This window comes from Bufo gargarizans, unplaced genomic scaffold (assembly GCF_014858855.1).
Source record: "Bufo gargarizans isolate SCDJY-AF-19 unplaced genomic scaffold, ASM1485885v1 original_scaffold_2222_pilon, whole genome shotgun sequence".
Lineage (NCBI taxonomy): Eukaryota > Metazoa > Chordata > Amphibia > Anura > Bufonidae > Bufo > Bufo gargarizans.
Window position 1 is genome coordinate 45,391 of NW_025334698.1, and position 21,080 is coordinate 66,470.

At 45.9% G+C, this 21,080-nt stretch overlaps 1 protein-coding gene across 1 annotated transcript in view; it reads right to left on the bottom strand.

The window, feature by feature from the left end:
* Positions 1 to 21,080, bottom strand: part of LOC122924091 (E3 ubiquitin-protein ligase UBR4-like) — a gene marked incomplete at its 3' end in the record, with an annotated part of 69,677 nt that overhangs the window by 45,369 nt on the left and 3,228 nt on the right. The window contains exons 2-11 of the mRNA XM_044275014.1: positions 12,931 to 13,028; positions 12,706 to 12,809; positions 12,192 to 12,321; positions 5,163 to 5,296; positions 4,938 to 5,034; positions 4,696 to 4,837; positions 4,069 to 4,193; positions 3,863 to 3,987; positions 3,727 to 3,786; positions 1,813 to 2,000 (exon numbers count right to left, since the gene is read on the bottom strand). Of these exons, the coding sequence (XP_044130949.1) occupies positions 1,813 to 2,000; positions 3,727 to 3,786; positions 3,863 to 3,987; positions 4,069 to 4,193; positions 4,696 to 4,837; positions 4,938 to 5,034; positions 5,163 to 5,296; positions 12,192 to 12,321; positions 12,706 to 12,809; positions 12,931 to 13,028 (1,203 nt within the window). The remainder of the gene's footprint in view (positions 1 to 1,812; positions 2,001 to 3,726; positions 3,787 to 3,862; positions 3,988 to 4,068; positions 4,194 to 4,695; positions 4,838 to 4,937; positions 5,035 to 5,162; positions 5,297 to 12,191; positions 12,322 to 12,705; positions 12,810 to 12,930; positions 13,029 to 21,080) is intronic.

The window sequence follows — 21,080 nt, forward strand, 5'->3', positions numbered from 1 at the left end:
AAAAATGGTGTCTGGATATCAAGGGCCAGAGGTTTGCAGATGTGACAAACCCCAACGCCATACCAGGCTGTGAGAAAAGAAGAACAATCCAGCAGGACCATGACGAACAAGTCAGGGCTAGAGAACCTGGACGTCCCGTCCTGGAAACATGAAGGTTGTGGAAAGCCATCAGACACTATCGACCGCCACTGCGGAACAGAGGAATGCACAAAACGGCCAGAGAGGAACCAGAGATGGTATAAATACTGCGCCAGGAAAGGAGTGTGGACGTCGAGCGCCACAAGTCCCAGAAAGAAACTGGTAACCAAACCAATAGCCTTAGCGCAGGCACTCCACAGCAGAAAAGAGGCATCCGAGCAGGCAAAAACAGTATCTGAGGGGAGTGGAACTACTCGCTGTGCGGGAGGGGAGAAGTAGAAGAGGCTGATGTAGAGGACCAGTGTTAGTGGTGACAACAAGGAAAGTACGACCGCTCTACCCGGTGAGGGGAGCAATGTAGACAACTCCACACATGCAACTGGATAAGTGCATACCCAACTCCCCAAGGAGACAAAGCTGATGCTGTCACCGTAACAGATGATAGAGCCGATGCACTACATGTGAAGGGAACAAGGTGCCAAGCCAGTGACATAGAAGTCGGTAGGTTATACTAGGTACCGAAAACCGTACTAATGCACACCAGAAGTGAGCAAACCCATCACCTGCGGCATTCCAAGGAATGGGCAGTTGACCCGGCTATAAGGAATATGTCACCGCATCAAATACACCATATACATAATGCATCCAGTGATGACAGAACTTGACAGTGCCACCTGTGGGAGAAGGAAATGTAGACACAAGCACACTACAATCAGTGAGAAGGTTCCACCCCTAGAGGGAGAACTGTTTGTATATACCACACGAAATGCTAGGGCCGATAGTCCACATGGAGGACGGGAACGTGGTACAAACCACAGGTGCAGGGCCCACTGCCAATGCGTCATGTAAGCCAGAACGCAGTAACTGTCACCATTTGAAGGATGAACGCAAACACTCCCCCTGGGAAGGGGTCACATAGTAGTAGTCACGGAACAGGAGTAGCCATAATATGTATGGTCAGCGCAAAGACTGCCTCAAAGGGGAGGCCATACCAGCAACCATGGCCTCTAGGGCCAGAGGAGAGACCACCAGAAAATAAGGTCAAACAGCAGTAGCCACCATGAACGGGTGCTAGCGCAATACTCCACCTGAAAAGGAAGAAAACTGGCAACCAGTACAGACGTTCCGCCTATTGAAGGAGTGTGAATGCCGAGCGTGCCAATGACAATCAAAAAAATTAGAATGCTTCGCACAGGGACTCAAGGTCGTGGGACAACACCGTGGGAAGACAGATGCTGCCACGTAGGCGCCCGACACCAATCTATACAATGACTACCTGAGGAAGGGGATAGTGTGAGAGTAGGCACAGTATCCAGAAAGATCTTTGGCAGAACTGCAGGAAAAACATGTCTGCCTCCTACGGACACCAAGCTATAACTGATTAGCTCAGTGTCTGCAGGAGGGGTATAGCTGAGGGGAGGAGCTAACACTTTTTTGCTTATTGTCGCCTCCTAGTGGCCATACCCATGGTCTTTTGTGTCCCCCAATGATAAGAGCGAGAAACTACTCCACCACAGTATTCTCTAGTGGAGGGGATAAGGTGAAATAATGGCACTCGCAATTGCAAGATCTCCAAGCAGTAGAAAAATTCCAAAACTGAAATGTATGTAAAGTACGGTATATCAAAAAATCGATTATAAGTAGTGACTGTGCATCCACTATTTGCCAACATACCCTTTACCAGGGCCCAGTTTTGGGGAGCCCACACCTTCCTTTGACCGGGCAATGTCCTTGACTCTGAGCGCTGCCAGCGGATCTTTCTCTTTCCCTTTATCTGCCAGGGCTGTGGGGCTCAGGTTAAGGATCAGGTACAGACTGTTCACCAAACACCAGGCTCCCAGTAGCTGGAAATTCTGATAATTCTAAAAAATAAAACTTAGACACTTAATTCAAAACTATACAGAACAATAGCAATTTAAAAACATGCAAAGTATTTAAGAACTGTAAAAGGAGTTAGATTTGCGTCTTTCATACATAAGAACGTTGAAGAACAACTGCATAATTACAGAAATGAGAGACAGAATATGTCACAGAAAGGCCATAGTGTATAAATTGGGAGAAGGGTACTTTTACACTTGCGGCAGAGGATTCCGGTAGGCAGTTCTGTCGCCGGATCCGGCAATCCGGACGCAAACTAATGGCATTTGTCAGACAGATCCGGATACGGATCAGTCTGACAAATGCATTGAAATACTGTATCAGTCTCTCCGGTGTCATCCGGAAAAATGGATCCGGTATAAAAAAAAAAATCTTTTTAGCATTTTTAAAGGTCTGCGCATGCGCAGACCGAAAAGCCGGATCAGTTTTGCCGGAAAACTTAATGACGGATCCGGCACTAATACGCTTCAAGGTAAATTAATGCCGGAACCGGCATTCCGGCAAGTGATCAGTATTTTTGGCCGGAGAGCGAACTGTAGCATGCTGCGGTATTTTCTCTGTCCCAAAAACATAAAAGGGACTGGATGGATGCATCCTGAACGGATCGCTCTCCATTCAGAATGCATTAGGATAAAACTGATAATTTTTTTTCCGATATTGAGCTCCTGTGACGAAACTCAATACCGGAAAACAAAAACGCTAGTGTGAAAGTACTCGAAGTTGTACAGTTTTATAAAAGTATTGCATGAGACAAGAAAGAACGTGGCTGGATTATCGGCGGCTGTGTAAGGAGTGGAGTCTGAGCTCACCACCACTCCTAGTAACAGTATAATCATTTCTATGCATTTTAAACCATCAAACTAGCCCGGGCTGGATTATAAATTTGGCGCATCTTTGGACAAATTTGTCTTCCTCTATGACACTTGGTTGGCTTAGGTTACATGCACACAACCGTATGTGTTTTGTAGTCCGCAAAAAAAAAAACGGATGACGTCCATAATTTTTTTTGTGGATCCATAGTAACAATGCCTATCCTTGTCTGCAAAACGGACAAGAATAGGACATGTTCTATTATTTTTGCGGGTCTACGGAACTGACATACTGATGCGGACAGCACATGGTGGGCTGTCCGCATCTTTTGGTGGCCCCATTGAAGTGAATGGGTCTGCACCCAAGCCGCAAAAAATGCGGCTCGGACGCGGAACCAAACCACGTTCGTGTGCATGTAGGCTTACTGTGCACCAAAATTTTGGTGCATCTCAAGTCAGGGCCCTAATCTTTATAAACCACGCGATGCACAAAAAGTTTCTAAAACACATAGTGGCCGATTTAGTAAGATTAAGGCTGGCGTACTTCATGCTAATCAGATGCTGTTCCGGCATAACATGCAACAAATTGATTAAGACATCTTGGGATGTCTGTGTGCCAGAAATCTATGACAACTAGGTGATTTCCGGGGTCATTTACACCAGCTCGTTGGCGTCAATAACGTTAAGTCTGCCAGGCGGCACAGGCCACACCACATCAGCTCAACTTCTTAAAAACCAGAAAGGGGCACAATTTTCTATTTATTTATTTATTTATTTTTGCAGCAGGAGGCTTGAGCAAAAATGTAAGAATTTTCTAAGCAAAAAAAAAAACTGTTGTAGAAGCCTTGCATTTGAAGCAAATTAAGGTAATTTTTTTTTTAGCTTTATACATTCTTCCTACCTCTCCACCTGCTCTTCTGGAACTGTTTATCGCTTGTCCGATCATCTCATAGATTTCCAGCTAAAACACAGGAAAAGCAATATTAATAAGTATTCATGCAATTATGGAACTAATGCACGTGGATCCACAAACTTACACATTTCTGCACAATGGCGGCAGCATCGTTTTCATAATCTTCCTCTTTGCAGCTCGTAGATCCAGTCCGCACCTGCTGGGTACTCCCAACATGAAGAATTGCCATGCATGTGGCCACGCTGACACCTTCACAGTGGAAGAGAAGAGGTCATGGATGTGTAAGGGCCATGGAGGAAGAGAAACTATGTGAACAGAAGTGACACTTACCTGCATACAAGCAGCTCAGGGCCAGCAATGTGACATCTTTAAGTCGAGGAGGGGTCAAAGGCTCCATGACAGGCAGAGAGAGTGTGTCTAGTGCCATGGTCACATCAATCACAAGTGAGTGAAATCTGAAAAGTGTCAGGATAGAGCGTTAAATCTTTTCTGCATAAATCATGATTCCTGATACTGGTGCAAGGGACATGTGCACATCCATCGCTATATAATGGCTCAGAGACATGGCCGCTGTGGCACCATATGACGGATGTGGATCCATTCACTTGTTTGGGTCTGCATACTGAAAGATATGGTGCGGAAGGCCACGGAAGCACTGTGGCATTTAGGCCTGTACCTCCACACAGCAAAAATAAAAAAATATATAGAACTTCTTGTTCTATTTTTTTTTTTGCAGTGCGGACGGATCACTGATCCATTCAAGTTCAATGGGTCTGCATCCATCTGCGCCAGGCACACAGACAGTGCCCGTGCATTGAGGATCGCAATTTGTGGTCCCCAATGCACGGAATGGGTGACACATGTTCGTGTGCATGAGCCCTAAGGATCAACCCTCCATACCAAGTCGATCCAGGGAAGACAGTTATTTTATGCAACACTCCATAGCAGCCTTCCTACCCATTGCGAACAGCTGTGGCATCTCCAACCGTCGCTGGCATGATGAAGAAGGAATTGGCGGACACAGCGTCTTGGTAGCGGTTAATATATCTCAAAAAGTAGGGCAGATTCAAGCAGACTCTCAGCAGCTTCTCTGATCCACCTGCAGCACAGGAAATATAACAGCAATTATCTTCATGGCATGAAAGCATACGCACAGCTATCCTCCACTTATCAATCAACCTGCAAATTGTGGATCTTACCCAGTTCCTGAAGGCTGCCCACATTCTGGGCTATGAAGATGCTCTTGGTCTTTGCTGCAGATGTCAGATCCGATGTCTCGTCCACCTCAGCTTCCACCTAGTAACAATAATTTTATGAAAAGTTAACATAATAATGACACTGGAGATCTCTCTTCAAACACAGGAAAGGTCTAACTCTCTCTCACAGAACATAGTTACCAGCATGTAAAGCAGGAATATACTGACCTGTGTGTGTGAGGACGACGACGTGGAGCCTCTGGGGTTAAACACCGACGTCAATTGGTTAAGAAAGTTCATTCTCACTTCTTTCTGGCGCAGCTCAGGACTCAGCAGTACGGCTGTGTCTTTCTGATCCTCCACTAAAGAAAAGGTGGGGGATGAGAATTCATCATATTTAAAAAACAAAAAACTAAACACGGACAACTTTTCTTCACCGTATAATGTGTGCCTGCTGGATACACCCGAGAGCCTGACCACCGTAACTTATAGAATTAATCTACATAATGAGTTTAGTCACTTTATAAACACATGACATTTCTTATCTTGTCCTGATCTGTAGTTGCAACCTGAATTATATTGCAAAGCTACAAACTTCAGAGCTGAAACCTCCCAGCAATCTCTGCTTGCTCCTGGCAAGTCGCATTCTGAGAAGTGTTGTGTTTGCACTAAGCACCATACAGTCATCTGATGTAGCAAACAACTGACTGGCCACAGGCATTATAGGAGCTCAGCTGGGGGTTTCTGGCCACGAGCTTACTGCCTCCAATAACAGCCAGTAAAATAGTGAGTGCAGCTCTGAAGTATAACACAGGATGTGAATAATGAGAAAAATACTGGGCACTCTCTCTCTAAGTAGGACCATGCAAAAGACGTATGCAAATAGGTAATTAATACTTAATTTATTTGACATATGTAAATTACCATTGGATTTATTAACTTATAAAAATATTAGCTTAAAATATGCAATAGCCTATTTAATACATATATGATAGTGGAACAACCTAAAAATTGATAGTTCAAGACAAAGTATAAAAGACCATGAATAATTATACGTCAGTGCAACAATGTAGTGCTGTCCATACATACAGGTCCTTCTAAAAAAATTAGCATATTGTGATAAAGTTCATTATTTTCTGTAATGTACTGATAAACATTAGACTTTCATATATTTTAGATTCATTACACACCAACTGAAGTAGTTCAAGCCTTTTATTGTTTTAATATTGATGATTTTGGCATACAGCTCATGAAAACCCAAAATTCCTATCTAAAAAAATTAGCATATCATGAGAAGGTTCTCTAAACGAGCTATTAACCTAATCATCTGAATCAACTAATTAACTCTAAACACCTGCAAAAGATTCCTGAGGCTTTTAAAAACTCCCAGCCTGGTTCATTACTCCAAACCGCAATCATGGGTAAGACTGCCGACCTGACTGCTGTCCAGAAGGCCATCATTGACACCTCAAGCAAGAGGGTAAGGCCTCATGCACACGACCGTTGTGTGCACCCGTGGCCGTTGTGCCGTTTTCCGTTTTTTTCTGCGGCTCCATTGACTTTCAATGGGGCCGTAGAAAACTCGGCTTGTGCACCGTTTTTACACCGCGCCCGTGACCCGTGTTTCGAGGCCGTGAAAAAAATATAACCTGTCCTATTTTTTTCACGGCCAACGGTTCACGGGCCCATTCAAGTCAATGGGTCCGTGAAAGAACACGGATGCACACAAGATTGGCATCCGTGTCCGTGATCCGTGGCCGTAGGTTGCTTTCATACAGACGGATCCGAAGATCCGTCTGCATAAAAGCTTTTTCTGATCTAAGTTTTCACTTCGTGAAAACTCATTTCCGACAGTATATTCTAACACAGAAGCGTTCCCATGGTGATGGGGACGCTTCAGGTTAGAATATACTGAAAAACTGTGTACATGACTGCCCCCTGCTGCCTGGCAGGTGCTGCCAGGCAGCAGGGGGCAGACCCCCCCCCCCCTGTTTTTAACTCATTTGTGGCCAGTGCGGCCGCCCCCCCCCCCCTCCCTCCCCTGTAGTTAACTAATTGGTGTCCAGTGGGCCCCCCCTCGGTCCGCTATAGATAACTCATTGGTGGCCAGTGGGCCCCCCCTCCGTCCGCTATAGATAACTCATTGGTGGCCAGTGGGCCCTCTCCCCTCCCACCCCCTCCTAATTAAAATCGCCCCCCTATCATTGGTGGCTGTGGTGTGTACCGATCGGAGTCCCTGTGTAATCGCTGGGGCTCCGATCGGTAACCATGGCAACCGGGACGCTACTGCAGTCCCGGTTGCCATGGTAGCTTAGCAATTTGTAGAAGCTTTATACTTACCTGAAGAGCAGCGATGTCTGTGACCGGCCGGGAGCTCCTCCTACTGGTAAGTGACAGGTCTGTGCTATAAGCAATGCGCCGCACAGACCTTTCACTTACCAGTAGGAGGAGCTCCCGGCCGGTCACAGACATCGCAGCTCTTCAGGTAAGTATGAAGCTTCTACAAATTGCTAAGCTACCATGGCAACCGGGACTGCAGTAGCGTCCCGGTTGCCATGGTTACCGATCGGAGACCCAGCGATTACACTGGGACTCCGATCGGTACTCACCACTGCCACCAATGATAGGGGGGCGATTTTAATTAGGAGGGGAGAGGGCCCACTGGCCACCAACGAGTTATCTACAGCGGACGGAGGGGGGGCCCACTGGACACCAATGAGTTATCTATAGCGGACGGAGGGGGGGCCCACTGGCCACCAACGAGTTTACTACAGGGGAGGGAGGGGGGGGGGGGGCGGCCGCACTGGCCCCCAATGAGTTAACTACAGGGGAGGGAGGGGGGGCGGCCGCACTGGCCACCAATGAGTTAAAAACAGGGGGGGGGGGGGGGGGGGGTCTGCCCCCTGCTGCCTGGCAGCACCTGCCAGGCAGCAGGGGGCAGTCATGTACACAGTTTTTCAGTATATTCTAACCTGAAGCGTCCCCATCACCATGGGAACGCCTCTGTGTTAGAATATACTGTCGGATCTGATTTTCACGATGTAGCTCATATCCGACAGTATATTCTAACATAGAGGCGTTCCCATGGTGATGGGGACGCTTCAAGTTAAAATATACCATCGGGTTGGAGAAAACTCCAATCCGATGGTATAAAAGAACTCCAGACTTTACATTGAAAGTCAATGGGGACGGATCCGTTTGAAATGGCACCATATTGTGTCAACTTCAAACGGATCCGTCCCTATTGACTTGCATTGTAATTCAGGACGGATCCGTTTGGCTCCGCACGGCCAGGCGGACGCCAAAACGACTTTTTTTTCATGTCCGTGGATCCTCCAAAAATCAAGGAAGACCCACGGACGAAAAAACGGTCACGGATCACGGACCCACGGACCCCGTTTTTGCGGACCGTGAAAAAAAACGGTCGTGTGCATGAGGCCTAAGACACAGAAAGACATTTCTGAAGGAATAGGCTGTTCCCAGAGCGCTGTATCAAGGCACCTCAGTGGGAAGTCTGTGCGAAGGAAAAAGTGTGGCAGAAACCGCTGCACAACGAGTAGAGGTGACCGGACCCTGAGGAAGATTGTGGAGAAGGACCGATTCCAGACCTTGGGGGACCTGCGGAAGCAGTGGACTGAGTCTGGAGTAGAAACATCCAGAGCCACCGTGTACAGGCGTGTGCAGGAAATGGGCTACAGGTGCCGCATTCCCCAGAAACAGCGGCAGAAGCGCCTGACCTGGGCTACAGAGAAGCAGCACTGGACTGTTGCTCCGTGGTCCAAAGTACTTTTTTCGGATGAAAGCAAATTTTGCATGTCATTCGGAAATCAAGGTGCCAGAGTCTGGAGGAAGACTGGGGAGAGGGAAATGCCAAAATGCCTGAAGTCCAGTATCAAGTACCCACAGTCAGTGATGGTCTGGGGTGCCATGTCAGCTGCTGGTGTTGGTCCACTGTGTTTTATCAAGGGCAGGGTCAATGCAGCTAGCTATCAGGAGATTTTGGAGCACTTCATGCTTCCATCTGCTGAAAAGCTTTATGGAGATGAAGATTTCATTTTTCGGCACGACCTGGCACCTGCTCACAGCGCCAAAACCACTGGTAAATGGGTTACTGACCATGGTATTACTGTGCTCAATTGGCCTGCCAACTCTCCTGACCTGAACCCCATAGAGAATCTGTGGGATATTGGGAAGAGAAAGTTGAGAGACGCAAGACCCAACACTCTGGATGAGCTTAAGGCCGCTATCGAAGCATCCTGGGCCTCCATAACACCTCAGCAGTGCCACAGGCTGATTGCCTCCATGCCACGCCGCATTGATGCAGTCATTTCTGCAAAAGGATTCCCGACCAAGTATTGAGTGCAGAACTGAACATAATTATTTGAAGGTTGACTGTTTTTGTATTAAAAACACTTTTCTTTTATTGGTCGGATGAAATATGCTAATTTTTTTAGATAGGAATTTTGGGTTTTCATGAGCTGTATGCCAAAATCATCAATATTAAAACAATAAAAGGCTTGAACTACTTCAGTTGGTGTGTAATGAATCTAAAATATATGAAAGTCTAATGTTTATCAGTACATTACAGAAAATAATGAACTTTATCACAATATGCAATTTTTTTTAGAAGGACCTGTATATGATAGTGAAACAACCTAAGAATTGATAATTCAAGGCAAAGTATAAATGACCATGAAAAATTAAACGTCAGTGCAACAATGTAGTGCTATCGATTCTGCAACTTGTGGCAGTTAGATCTCAATTGCAACTAGAATATTAAGAGAGCCGTTGGGGACCCCTATTTGACTTATATGAACTTTTGCTGATTATACGCTGTAATTATCCCAGGTTGATCGCAATAAAGACCGGAATATCCTGCAAACAACGGGGACCTGGCACGCTGAGTAATTAAGATCGCAGCACGAGGTCACCACACACCGCGACTGCAGACCGAATCCAGCGTGGGAGCAGGTAACTAAGTTCTCGGAGGACACGGGCTCTTTAGCGCAACGGAGCGGTGCCCAGAGAAACTTAGACCGGCGGCAGAAGCAACCTTGGAGTAAAGTTCTACAATTACAGTGGACCGGAGCTTCAGCAGACAACAGCAAGCATCGAGCAGTGAGTAATAGCGGGACGCCGCTCTAAATACTCACCGTGAATTGTCTGTTTAAAGATCCAGGAACTTTGCCTCTAACAGGAGATTTGGACACACTTTTGAAGTGAATACAGGGGATACAGTTAGACCCCCAAGAACGTCCCCAACGGCTCTCTTAATATTCTAGTTGCAATTGAGATCTAACTGCCACAAGTTGCAGAATCGATAGCACTGACGTTTAATTTTTCATGGTCATTTCTACTTTGCCTTGAATTATCAATTCTTAGGTTGTTTCACTATCATATGTATGGATAGCACTACATTGTTGCACTGACGTATAATTATTCATGGTCTTTTATACTTTGTCTTGAACTATCAATTTTTAGGTTGTTCCACTATCACAGGGCTGGCCAACCTGAGGCTCTCCAGCTGTTGTAAAACTACAACTCCCACCATGCTTTGCTGTAGGCTGATAACTGTAGGTAGTCTGGGCATGCTGGGAGTTGTAGTTTTGCAACAGCTGGAGAGCCTCAGGTTGGCCATCCCTGCACTATCATATGTATTAAATAGGCTATTGCATATTTTAAGCTAATATTTTTTATATTTTTATAAGTTAATAAATCCAATGGTAATTTACATATGTCAAATAAATTAAGTATTAATTACCTATTTGAATACGTCTTTTGCATGGTCCTACTTATACAGAGAGTGCCCAGTATTTTTATCTCATTATTCATATTTGTTAGAGGGGCGAATCCTCTTTACTGTGAGCACCTCCCTCTGTGGTCTCATCCACTCCTGTGCGTCTCATACAACCAATTATAATACAGGATGTAACTCAGGATCAGTACAGGATAAGTAATGTAATGTATGTGTAGTGTACAGGAGCGAGATGCCCGTCACTACTGAAGGGTCACTTGGGTATTGTCGTTCCCCCTGTATTTAAGGGGAAGTTGGTATGGAATATCTATAATGTCATGCTATGTATTTCCTGTTACTGTGAAACGTGCATTGCAGGCCGGCTAGGGTGTAGTTCCAGCTCTTAGTCACTAGAGGGAGCTAGAGAACCCTAGGTTATTTAAGGCCCAGTCAGGAAGTAATAGGAGTTGGCTGAGGAGACAGACAGTGGGAAGCAGAGGTCAGAAATGATCCTGTGTCTGAGAGAAAGCAAGGCTATGGGCCTGTGAGAGCATAGCAGGCCTGAAGCCTGCCGGCTAGGAGAGGGTAGTAAAGGCCCTGTAACCGGGTTCCGGATCCAAGGAAAAGGTTCCCCTCCTGAGTCACCATCCGTTCAGCTGAAGCAGCATAAGTGAGCCACAAGCCAAGACACAGATTACCACAGAGGCCGATCAGATAAAGCGAGAGGTACTCAAGATAACAGAGGAGGTACTAGATAAGGACAGCTTCAAGGGTACGCCAGATAAAGGGCATTAGACTTTGGAGAAATTCACATATAGCGGGACCAGACAGGAATAGTGTGCAAGCCGCCTGTACTGCATCTCCTGTAATTAACACTCTGTATAATTCATCGCTAAGACCGGCCTTTCTGTACTGTCAAGAACCATCTGTATTCTTCCAAAACCAACCGTCTTGTATGGAACCGCGCACTATCCGTGTCCATGTATTATTATCGCTGATATTCAGTAAAGTTCCAGTTTTTGTTGGCTATCCTGTGCTTGCTTCATTTGTCCACCATACTTTACACGGCGTGTCACCGTTTAATTGACACTGGCGTCATGAACTCTTGAACTACCTGCCTGTTCCAGCATTCGCCCCGATTTGAAGACGACAGTGGATCCCAGGTTAGTGGTCAAACTGCACTGCAAAGCCCAGCATACACAACTGACCCCCTGGGACACTGCATATGTACACAGTGACTGCACCAGCAGAATAGTGAGTGCAGCTCTGGGGTATAATACATGGAATATATGTACAAAAATACAGAACTTTCTGTAGGCTCATTCTATTTAAAAGGTTGGGGCTACATGTTGATCTTGGCTACGACCTCCATCACACAACCAATCAGTGCAGCTGCTGAACGGAATGGGGTCGCTGCATGACAGCACGCTGCCACAACCACAACCCCTAGATTTGCTAATAAATCCAGCATCATAGAATTAGATTCATATGTAAAATCTCAGACAGCAAGTCTTCCCACTCACCATCAGAGAGAGTCTGTACAGTCTGTGGCAATTTAGAGGATTTCATCATTGCAGTGAAAGTGATTATCTCGGTCCGATCCAGGCGGCTGGTGCCGGTGCACAGACCCTTGATCAGTAGAATTAGGTGCTTCTGCAGGTTACAAATAAAATTTATTCTCAGTAATACGCAATGTTCCTTATTCTACACTGGAACGATGCAGCTAACAGCAAAACCACACATTTCATATTTACAGTGTGTATCAGGGGAGCAAAGTATAATAGAATCATTTAATACAGGACGTCTGGATACTTGTCCAGCGGCCACTTTCCCTGAAAATCAGGCCATTTGAAGGATTCTGATGTAGGGATGCAGCATGGCGCTGGAAATGAAGCATTCTGAATTGGATGGGCATCCAGTTTATGCACAAATTGGCCAGAGTTGAGTAATTCTCAGTACTGGTTAAAAAGGAAGGTAACAAGCCAGGGACCCTCATATTGCATCAATATGCAATTTCAGGGACAGCCTAGGACCCACCTGAGACACTGCGCACGCCTCATCGGGACTCTCCAGCCGAAGTAAGGAAAATTCAAGCAAGACTTTGCAAGCAGCAGCTACAGACTGCAACTGGTTCCTGGGAACTGGAGGAAGAAAGAGAGGATGAAACAGCTGAGGAGAACAGGACCTACACCACATCACACACGCGTAGAACTACAAGCACCAGCATGACTGATGACAGTAACTAAGGTCAGGGATACTTACTCTGGTTGCAGACAGTTGTGATGTAATGGGTGGACAGCGCCACGAATGACGAGTAGAAAGGTTCATACTGTTTGTCGTGGTGAAGGATTTCAGATTCGCTTTAAAGACAAAATGAGACAAAACAAAGATGACACGAGTGTCTGCAAAACGCCTCCGGCTCACAGAACAGGACGGGTGTGGCTGATGTCATAGCTCACAGAGGATTCCCTACCCAAATACTCTGTAACCAACCCATCAGCTGTGTGTGCAGGGCTAGGACATTACCGTCCAGGACTTAAATATTGATAACCTATCCTCATCCAACGATTAATGGAGTACTCTAATAACAAAAAATTAATTAAAAGAACGTTTTTGTGGCACTGTGATCCCAGAGTTACAGCCCCTGCAAACAGCTGATTATTGGGGTGCCAAGACCTGCGGATAGGTCATCAATACCAGATCGGTGGGGTCTGACACTCGACACCCTACCAATCAGCTGTATTGGGCGGCCGTGGCATCGGAACTATACAGTGTATGCTGTTGGAGGCAGACGGCTCCAAACAACAGGTAGTGGCCGGGCCGGGGGACTGTAGCTCAGCTGCCATTCATGTGAATGGGAGCTGAATTCCAGTATGTCGGCATCGGAAGCTATGGAGCCTTCTGCTTCCACTCCATGTACTGTCAGTTCTTGGCGCTAGTGTACTGAAACTAAGATCCAAAACAGCTGACAGGTGGGGATGCTCGGTGTCGGACCCCCACTGATCTGATCCTGCGGATAGCTCATTAATATCTGCAGACTGGACATCCCCTTTAAGCTTTCATAAGATGCCTCAGGATTCCTCTCCTGGGCACTGGATACGTGATAAATCCTAGATAAGTGGAGGCTCGGAGCCCTGTGAACCCATGATCACTAGTCCCACCAGACGCATGACCGTGGCTAGAAGGCGTGATCCCAGTCGCTGCATTCAAAGTCTATGGCGCTGATGAAAAATGCCGAGCATGCGTGTGTTCTAACAGGAAAGAGAAGAGGAAGTCGGCACCGCTGGCACTGGCTTATCTTCCCTGAGAACAAGCACACTGGGCACATACAGGCGGCAACAATGCCAGATCTCGATGCCAAGCTGCGGTGGTGTAACATCGCTCCCTCTATTCTTCTATATTTAGGCCTCGCTCTCACAAAGCCACAGCAGGAAAAAAACAAACCAGGGTTGCGTTCACAGAAGACATTTATTTGGCGATGTTACATTTTAAATGGGAGAGTAGTGGATCCCTGGTGACTGACTGGTCGGGCCCCCGCTGCCTGGGAACTGTGACAAGCAGGCAAACATGAAAAGCACCAGCGCACGCTTTATACACGCAATACGACCCCGGCCTTCAATATCCAAATTCTCATTGCAACGCACTGCAGTCAGAGTACAACGTCCTCTGCTCCTTTCGGCAAGTGCACCCTGGCAGAGCCCGACCACAATATGTAATCTGAACTTATACAAGGACCACGAGGAAGCAGAAGGCGACCTGATCCCGGCACGTCCTCATCAGATAAGATCTACTGAGACACCCTGCAAGAAGAAACGAGCAAACAGCCCCCATCCGAATACAGCAGCACCGCGTACCCCGGGTATGAACTAGATTAGCCAGCCATACCCGCCCCTGGCATCAAGATCCAAGAGTATTAATGCTTCCCGGACTGCGCCATGTAAATCAGTGGTGCCTGGAACAGGCTCGCAAGCTGAGACCACCCCATATCCGGAGGGTTCCAAATATGTAAGGCTACGACCACATGGTGCGGTCGTGTGGCCGCTTTACGTTGAAGTACCGAGGGCTCTAATTAAACTAATGAAGCCGGCACAGTTTAGTCCGTCTGTATTGTTAGAGGGGTTCTCCCGGCAGACGGGACACAAACCCCCCCCCCCGAGCTGCCGGCAGACGGGACACAAACCCCTCCCCCCCCCGAGCTGCCGGCAGACGGGACACAAACCCCCCCCCCCCCCGAGCTGCCGGCAGACGGGACACAAACCCCCCCCCCCAACCCCCCGAGCTGCCGGCAGACGGACACCCCCCCCCCCCCGAGCTGCCGGCAGACGGGACACCCCCCCCCCGAGCTGCCGGCAGACGGGACACCCCCCCCCCGAGCTGCCGGCAGACGGGACACCCCCCCCCCCCCCCCGAGCTGCCGGCAGACGGGACACCCCCCCCCCCCCGAGCTGCCGGCAGACGGGACACCCCCCCCCCGAGCTGCCGGCAGACGGGACACCCCCCCCCCCCGAGCTGCCGGCAGACGGGACACCCCCCCCCCCCCCGAGCTGCCGGCAGACGGGACACCCCCCCCCCCCCCCCCGAGCTGCCGTCTGCCGGCAGACGGGACACCCCCCCCCCCCCCCCGAGCTGCCGGCAGACGGGACACCCCCCCCCCCCCCCCGAGCTGCCGGCAGACGGGACACCCCCCCCCCCCCCCCCGAGCTGCCGGCAGACGGGACACCCCCCCCCCCCCCCCGAGCTGCCGGCAGACGGGACACCCCCCCCCCCCCCGAGCTGCCGGCAGACGCGACATAAGAATGCCGTTGACCTCAGTTCGGAGTCCCTGCAGCGAAATCGCAAGTGCAACCAGAAGCCTTGGGAAGACTCCTAGGCCTGCTATAGTAAACAGCCCTTGCAGCCTCCCAAATCCCCACATTTTTGTGGATCGGATGGCTTCCCATTCATTTCTATGGATCCGTTAAAAATGCGGTGGACTCATCCATTTCTTGTCCGCGTTTCCTGCCGACAAAAAAAGTATTGCATGTCCTATTCTTGTCCGCAATAAACATTTTGCAGACCTATTGAAGTCAAGATCAGTTTTTTTTTTTGCAGATGGTTGCTGGGAGAAGATAGAGATATATATATATATATATATATATATATATATATCTCTATATATCTATCTATCTATATCCATAAAAGATTCAGGCAGCACTCCCTTCAGTGCAGATATAATAGTGCAGGTGCCCGCGGTGGTCCCTCGATATGGGACAAATTCAGTAGAAAAGGAAAGTCCGCAGCACTCCTTTAAGTAAAAAAGTAAGTGAAATTTATTCACACATGTCAGACAACGTTTCGGTCCTCTCACAGTACCTTTTTCAAGTCAAGTCTGACTTGAAAAAGGTCCTGTGAGAGGACCGAAACGTTGTCTGACATGTGTGAATAAATTTCACTTACTTTTTTACTTAAAGGAGTGCTGCGGACTTTCCTTTTCTATATATATATATATATATATATATATATATATATATATATATATATATATATATGATAGACAAAGGTTTTTGGGTCATCTCACCTCTCTCTAAATATTTAACTAAAAAGTGATCAAAAAAACAAGCCCTCACACAGCTCCATAGATGGAAATATCAAAAAGTTATAGCTGTCAGAATATGGTGATTTGGAAAAAAAATAAAATTTCAGTAGTAAAAAAAAAAAAAAAAAAAAAAGACTATCGCCCTAATCGTACTAACCCACAGAGTAAGGTTATGTCATTTTTACCGCACAGAGAATGCTGTAATTATTTAAAAAATAAAAATTTAAAAGAAATGTCAGAATTGCAATCACAAAGCTCTGATTGTTGTTACAATGTATCGGTGCAGATAAAATAATAAGGGTGTTTAGAACCGCGCTGCTCGGGGCTATGTGGTCCGTTTCGCCAGTGGATATGGCAGGGCACCCGCGTCTCTCCTCTTCACCTAAAGGGGATCCAATCCTTCACAGACCGCCTCCTCTACAAGGTCAAGAAGATTTCGCACAATAGTGAAGTACCCTCCGTTATGTTGGTTTTAAAAGGTTTTATTATACTCACAAGAGTTCACAGAAAACAGGCATAAAACACAAAAGAACCGTATCGTTCCTGCCCGACCCGGGTTTCGCTCACTAGCTTCCTCAGGGGCGACAACTGCGCATGTCTGCAGTCAGGCCCTTTAAATAGTCTGGCCTCTTATCTCACAGGTGCCGGAATCAGCCCAAATTACAATTTCATGATCACTTTTGCAAGTCAAGCAAACTCAATAAATGATAAAACATCCTATATATACAAATTATACCATTTCATTTTAAAATACACTCTTTTCTTTACAGTTGTTATACAAAGAATCATTTGTCTTGTTACATACCCGCATTTTACATATACCTAAAAAAGCTCTTTTTCGTTCCAGTTTACTTAGTCAAAAATACTTGTCTTCTAGGGTCACTCTCTATACATTTACTATTACATGCACATTTATCATTACGTTTCCCATTGCATCATTATACTTGCCGTTACATGTGATCCCACCTTCCCACACCCACGTCATTCAGGTGTTCTCAACCCTCCTCCCTCACAATATCCACGTCACCTACATCAGGTGATCACGCCTCTTGACGTGCCTCAAAGGTCCTCAAGAAGGATGGAAGAGAACTCACCGAGTGACATCATGGGAAAACGGATCGTTCATATTATGCACGGCTTTAGATCGAATTCAATATTAAGTCCCCCAGGCTGCAGGGTCCCCAGCTGGTAGATCCATTCTACTTCTTTTCTATTAATCCGTGCCAGCGAGTCCCCCCCTCGCCAGTGCGGCTTGACAACTTCCACTCCGGCAAACTTCAAGCCCCGCGGATCTTTCCCATGCATAAGCTTGAAGTGAGCCGACACACTGTGAGTCATCAGCCCCTTCTTAATATTCCGTATATGTTCCTGAATCCTTATTTTTAATTTTCTCACTGTCCTGCCAACGTACTGGAGCTCACAGGGACACTCCAGCACGTATATGATCCCCTCATTTTCGCAAGAACAGGTCCCTTTTATGCGGAACTCTTCACCATTTTTCTTAGATATCATACAGTTAATGTTTTTTAGACGTCCCTTGCTATCCCGGTTTCTGCATCCAGTGCAGAAGCCGCACCATGTGAATTTTCCTCCATCCTTCTTCGGTTTTGCAATTATTGGGGGGATAGCGCTATGAACAAGCTTCATTTTAATACTCGCAGCTTTCTTAAAAATAAAAGAGGGATTGTCGGGAATGACCTTACCTAACACTGGGTCATTCTTTAGGACGCGCCAGTTCTTTTTCACCGCTTTTTTGATCTTATCGGCCATCGAACAGTATTTTGTTACAAAAGAGAATCTGTAGTCTTGTATATTCTTTTTCTTTTTTATGTCCTCCCTGTCTTGCTTACATTCATTCTCTTTCTTCTCTTCCTCCTCTACCTTTTTAATACATGTATCCAGGACGACTTCGTCATAACCCCTTTCAATAAACCTATCTTTTAGCACCTTACACTGTGTCCTATAATCTTCTACTACTGTGCAATTACGGGCCATCCTTTTAAACTGCCCTATAGGTATATTTTTGAGCCATGGCCCGTAATGGCAACTTTTAGTATCGATATATGAGTTCACATCAGTTTCTTTGAAGTACGAGCTGGTTTTAAATCGCCCCTCCTCTATCTGTATGCACAAGTCCAGAAAGTTAACAGATGTATTGCTGACCTCCCCCACAAAACGCAGGTTCCAGTCATTCATATTTAGTCCCTGGATGAAGGTCTCAAGCCCCTCCCTCTCTCCCTCCCACACTAGGAGACAGTCATCAATATATCTCCTCCAGAGGGTAAGTTTGCCCCCTGGGATGTCTGCTCCTAGTGTGGGAAGGATAGTCCTCTCCTCCCATGCCCCCATAAAAATATTGGCGAAGCTGGGGGCGAATTTCGCCCCCATCGCCGTCCCGATGCACTGAACATAGTGGGAGTCCCTAAACCAGAAGTAGTTATAATCCAAACAATATTCGAGACATTTCAGGATAAAATGCCCCTGCACATCTCCTATTTTGGGGTCATTCCTGATCCTACTTTCCACCGCTTCTATACCTAACCTCTTTGGGATAACGGTATACAGGGATGCCACGTCAATTGTGGCCATCCATGTATTCGTAGTGGGGGGAGTTAAATTCTTAATAAGGTGTATCACTGCCCCTGTATCCTTTAGATGCGAGGGATTTTCCATCACATATCCCTGTAGAAAAAAATCGATGTATTCTGTAATTCTACAGGTTAGTGAATTGAGGCCAGAAATTATTGGCCTCCCTGGGGGGTCGGTCATGCTTTTATGTATTTTTGGTAAATGATATATCACCGGCACTATTGGGAAAGGAACGGTGAGGTACTCATATTCATGTTTATTAAGTACTCCTTTCCTAAAACCCTCTTTTAATATTCCATCCAGGATCTGTTTATATTCAGAGGTGGGATTCTTTTTTAACTTCTTATATGTGGTTTCATCAGAAACCAATCTCGCCATTTCTAATTCGTAATTCTCCTTATTCATTATCACCACCCCCCCCCCTTTGTCAGCCGGCTTAACAATAATATCCGGATTCCGCTCCAGATCTTTCAGGGCTTTTCTTTCGTTATAGTTGAGATTATATGTCACCTTACTAATATCCATGCTTTCCAGCTCTTTCAATAGACCTGTCTTAAATGCCTCCACACATTCGTTGTTCTGATTTTTGGGGAAGAATTTAGATTTCTCTTTCAATTTTGTGTGGACAAAATCCTTTTCCTCCTCTACATGTTTATTCTGCGGTGCTGGATTGTTAATCCAGTATTTGGCCATATTGATTTTCCTAATGTACTTGTGAATATCCAGGAATGCCTCGAATTTATTAACTTTCTGGCTTGGTGCATACTTTAAGCCTTTCCCTAGGACACTTTTTTCTCCTTCTGTTAAAATATGACTGCTCAAGTTGAAAATCCCTCTCATATTTCCTTGCTCTTTTTGGTTTTTGGGCTTATTCTTCCCTTTTCCCCTTCTTCCTCTGCAAGACTTCTTTTTAATGGTGTCCTCACTCCCTGTTCTCTTATTCCCCCTTCCCTCTGCACTCCCTTTATGCTCTGATGGGGAAAATTCTGCTCACCCTGCTGTTTTAAACCTGTTCTGTCTACGTCCTGATTTTCTTTAATCTGATTCTCTCCACGGCCATTTCCTTCATAGTACATCCCTCTTCCATATTGACTCGTACCATAGTCATCCTGCGCTCTCCAATTTTTCTTTCCCTTATATCCTCCCCCTTGATAGGGTGGTCTATACGATTGTCTGTATTGATATCCACTATATCCATTATTGTGACCATAATTTCTGCTCTGCTGGCCTGTATGATAATGCTGGTAGGTCTGATTTTGACGGTATATATGTTCATTCCCTCTGCCAAAATTTGACTCGTATCCATTCTCATTTTCTCTATTAGGTTGATATGTATATTCATAATACCTATTGTAATTCCCTTGTTTATATTGCGGTATGTACCCATTCGTTTGGTAATTCGGAGTGTAATTATTCCTATTATTAAAGACCTTTTGTTTTCCACCCCCGCTTTCTGTTCTCCTAAAACCTTCAGTGTGGTATCCCGGTTTAGGATTACCACCACTGGGTTCATCCACCTGCTCCACATCCAACATAGTCTCCTCTATATTTTTTTGTTTGTTTTTCCATTTATACACTATATCATTTTTATAATCATTATTAATTTTAACATACTTTTTCTGCTTTTTATTCCTTATTTCTTTTTCGGATTTAAGCACTGCTTCTTGACATTGTTTGCTACATTTTTCATAAATTTCCCTATTGTTATTTTTTTCCGGATTAATCGCTTCTTGTAATCCATCAATCACTTGGTTAATCTTTTTTAGCTTATTTTTCCGAACAGAAATGATATATTGCATCACTTTCCATGAACATTCATTCAATACCTTTTCCCATCCAACTAGATCCTCCCCCTCCTCTGTTACCAAAGGGAGTTGCCATCTTAAACCCTCTGGGATCTTGCCCTCCATTAGGAGTCGCTCCAGGGAGGCAATATCCCAGCTGGTTCTTATTTCTCTAATAAATTCCTTTTCTAATTTCGCAAACAATGTCCGCATATCATCACTCCCTTTCTCATTTTCAACAGGAGTATCACAGAAAACGTCAAAATCACATTTAAAATTCGCTCTAAATTCAAAAATGTCCATGTTAGTAACAGGATTCGACGCACCTACAGACACAAGCAAATATAAAACAATATATACAAGATATATATAAAGCAAAAAGAGTCAATCCTGAGTCCCAACTTGGACAAATACTTGCGCTGCTGGTCCCAATATGGTGTGGTAGGTAGTTCACACTAAATGAT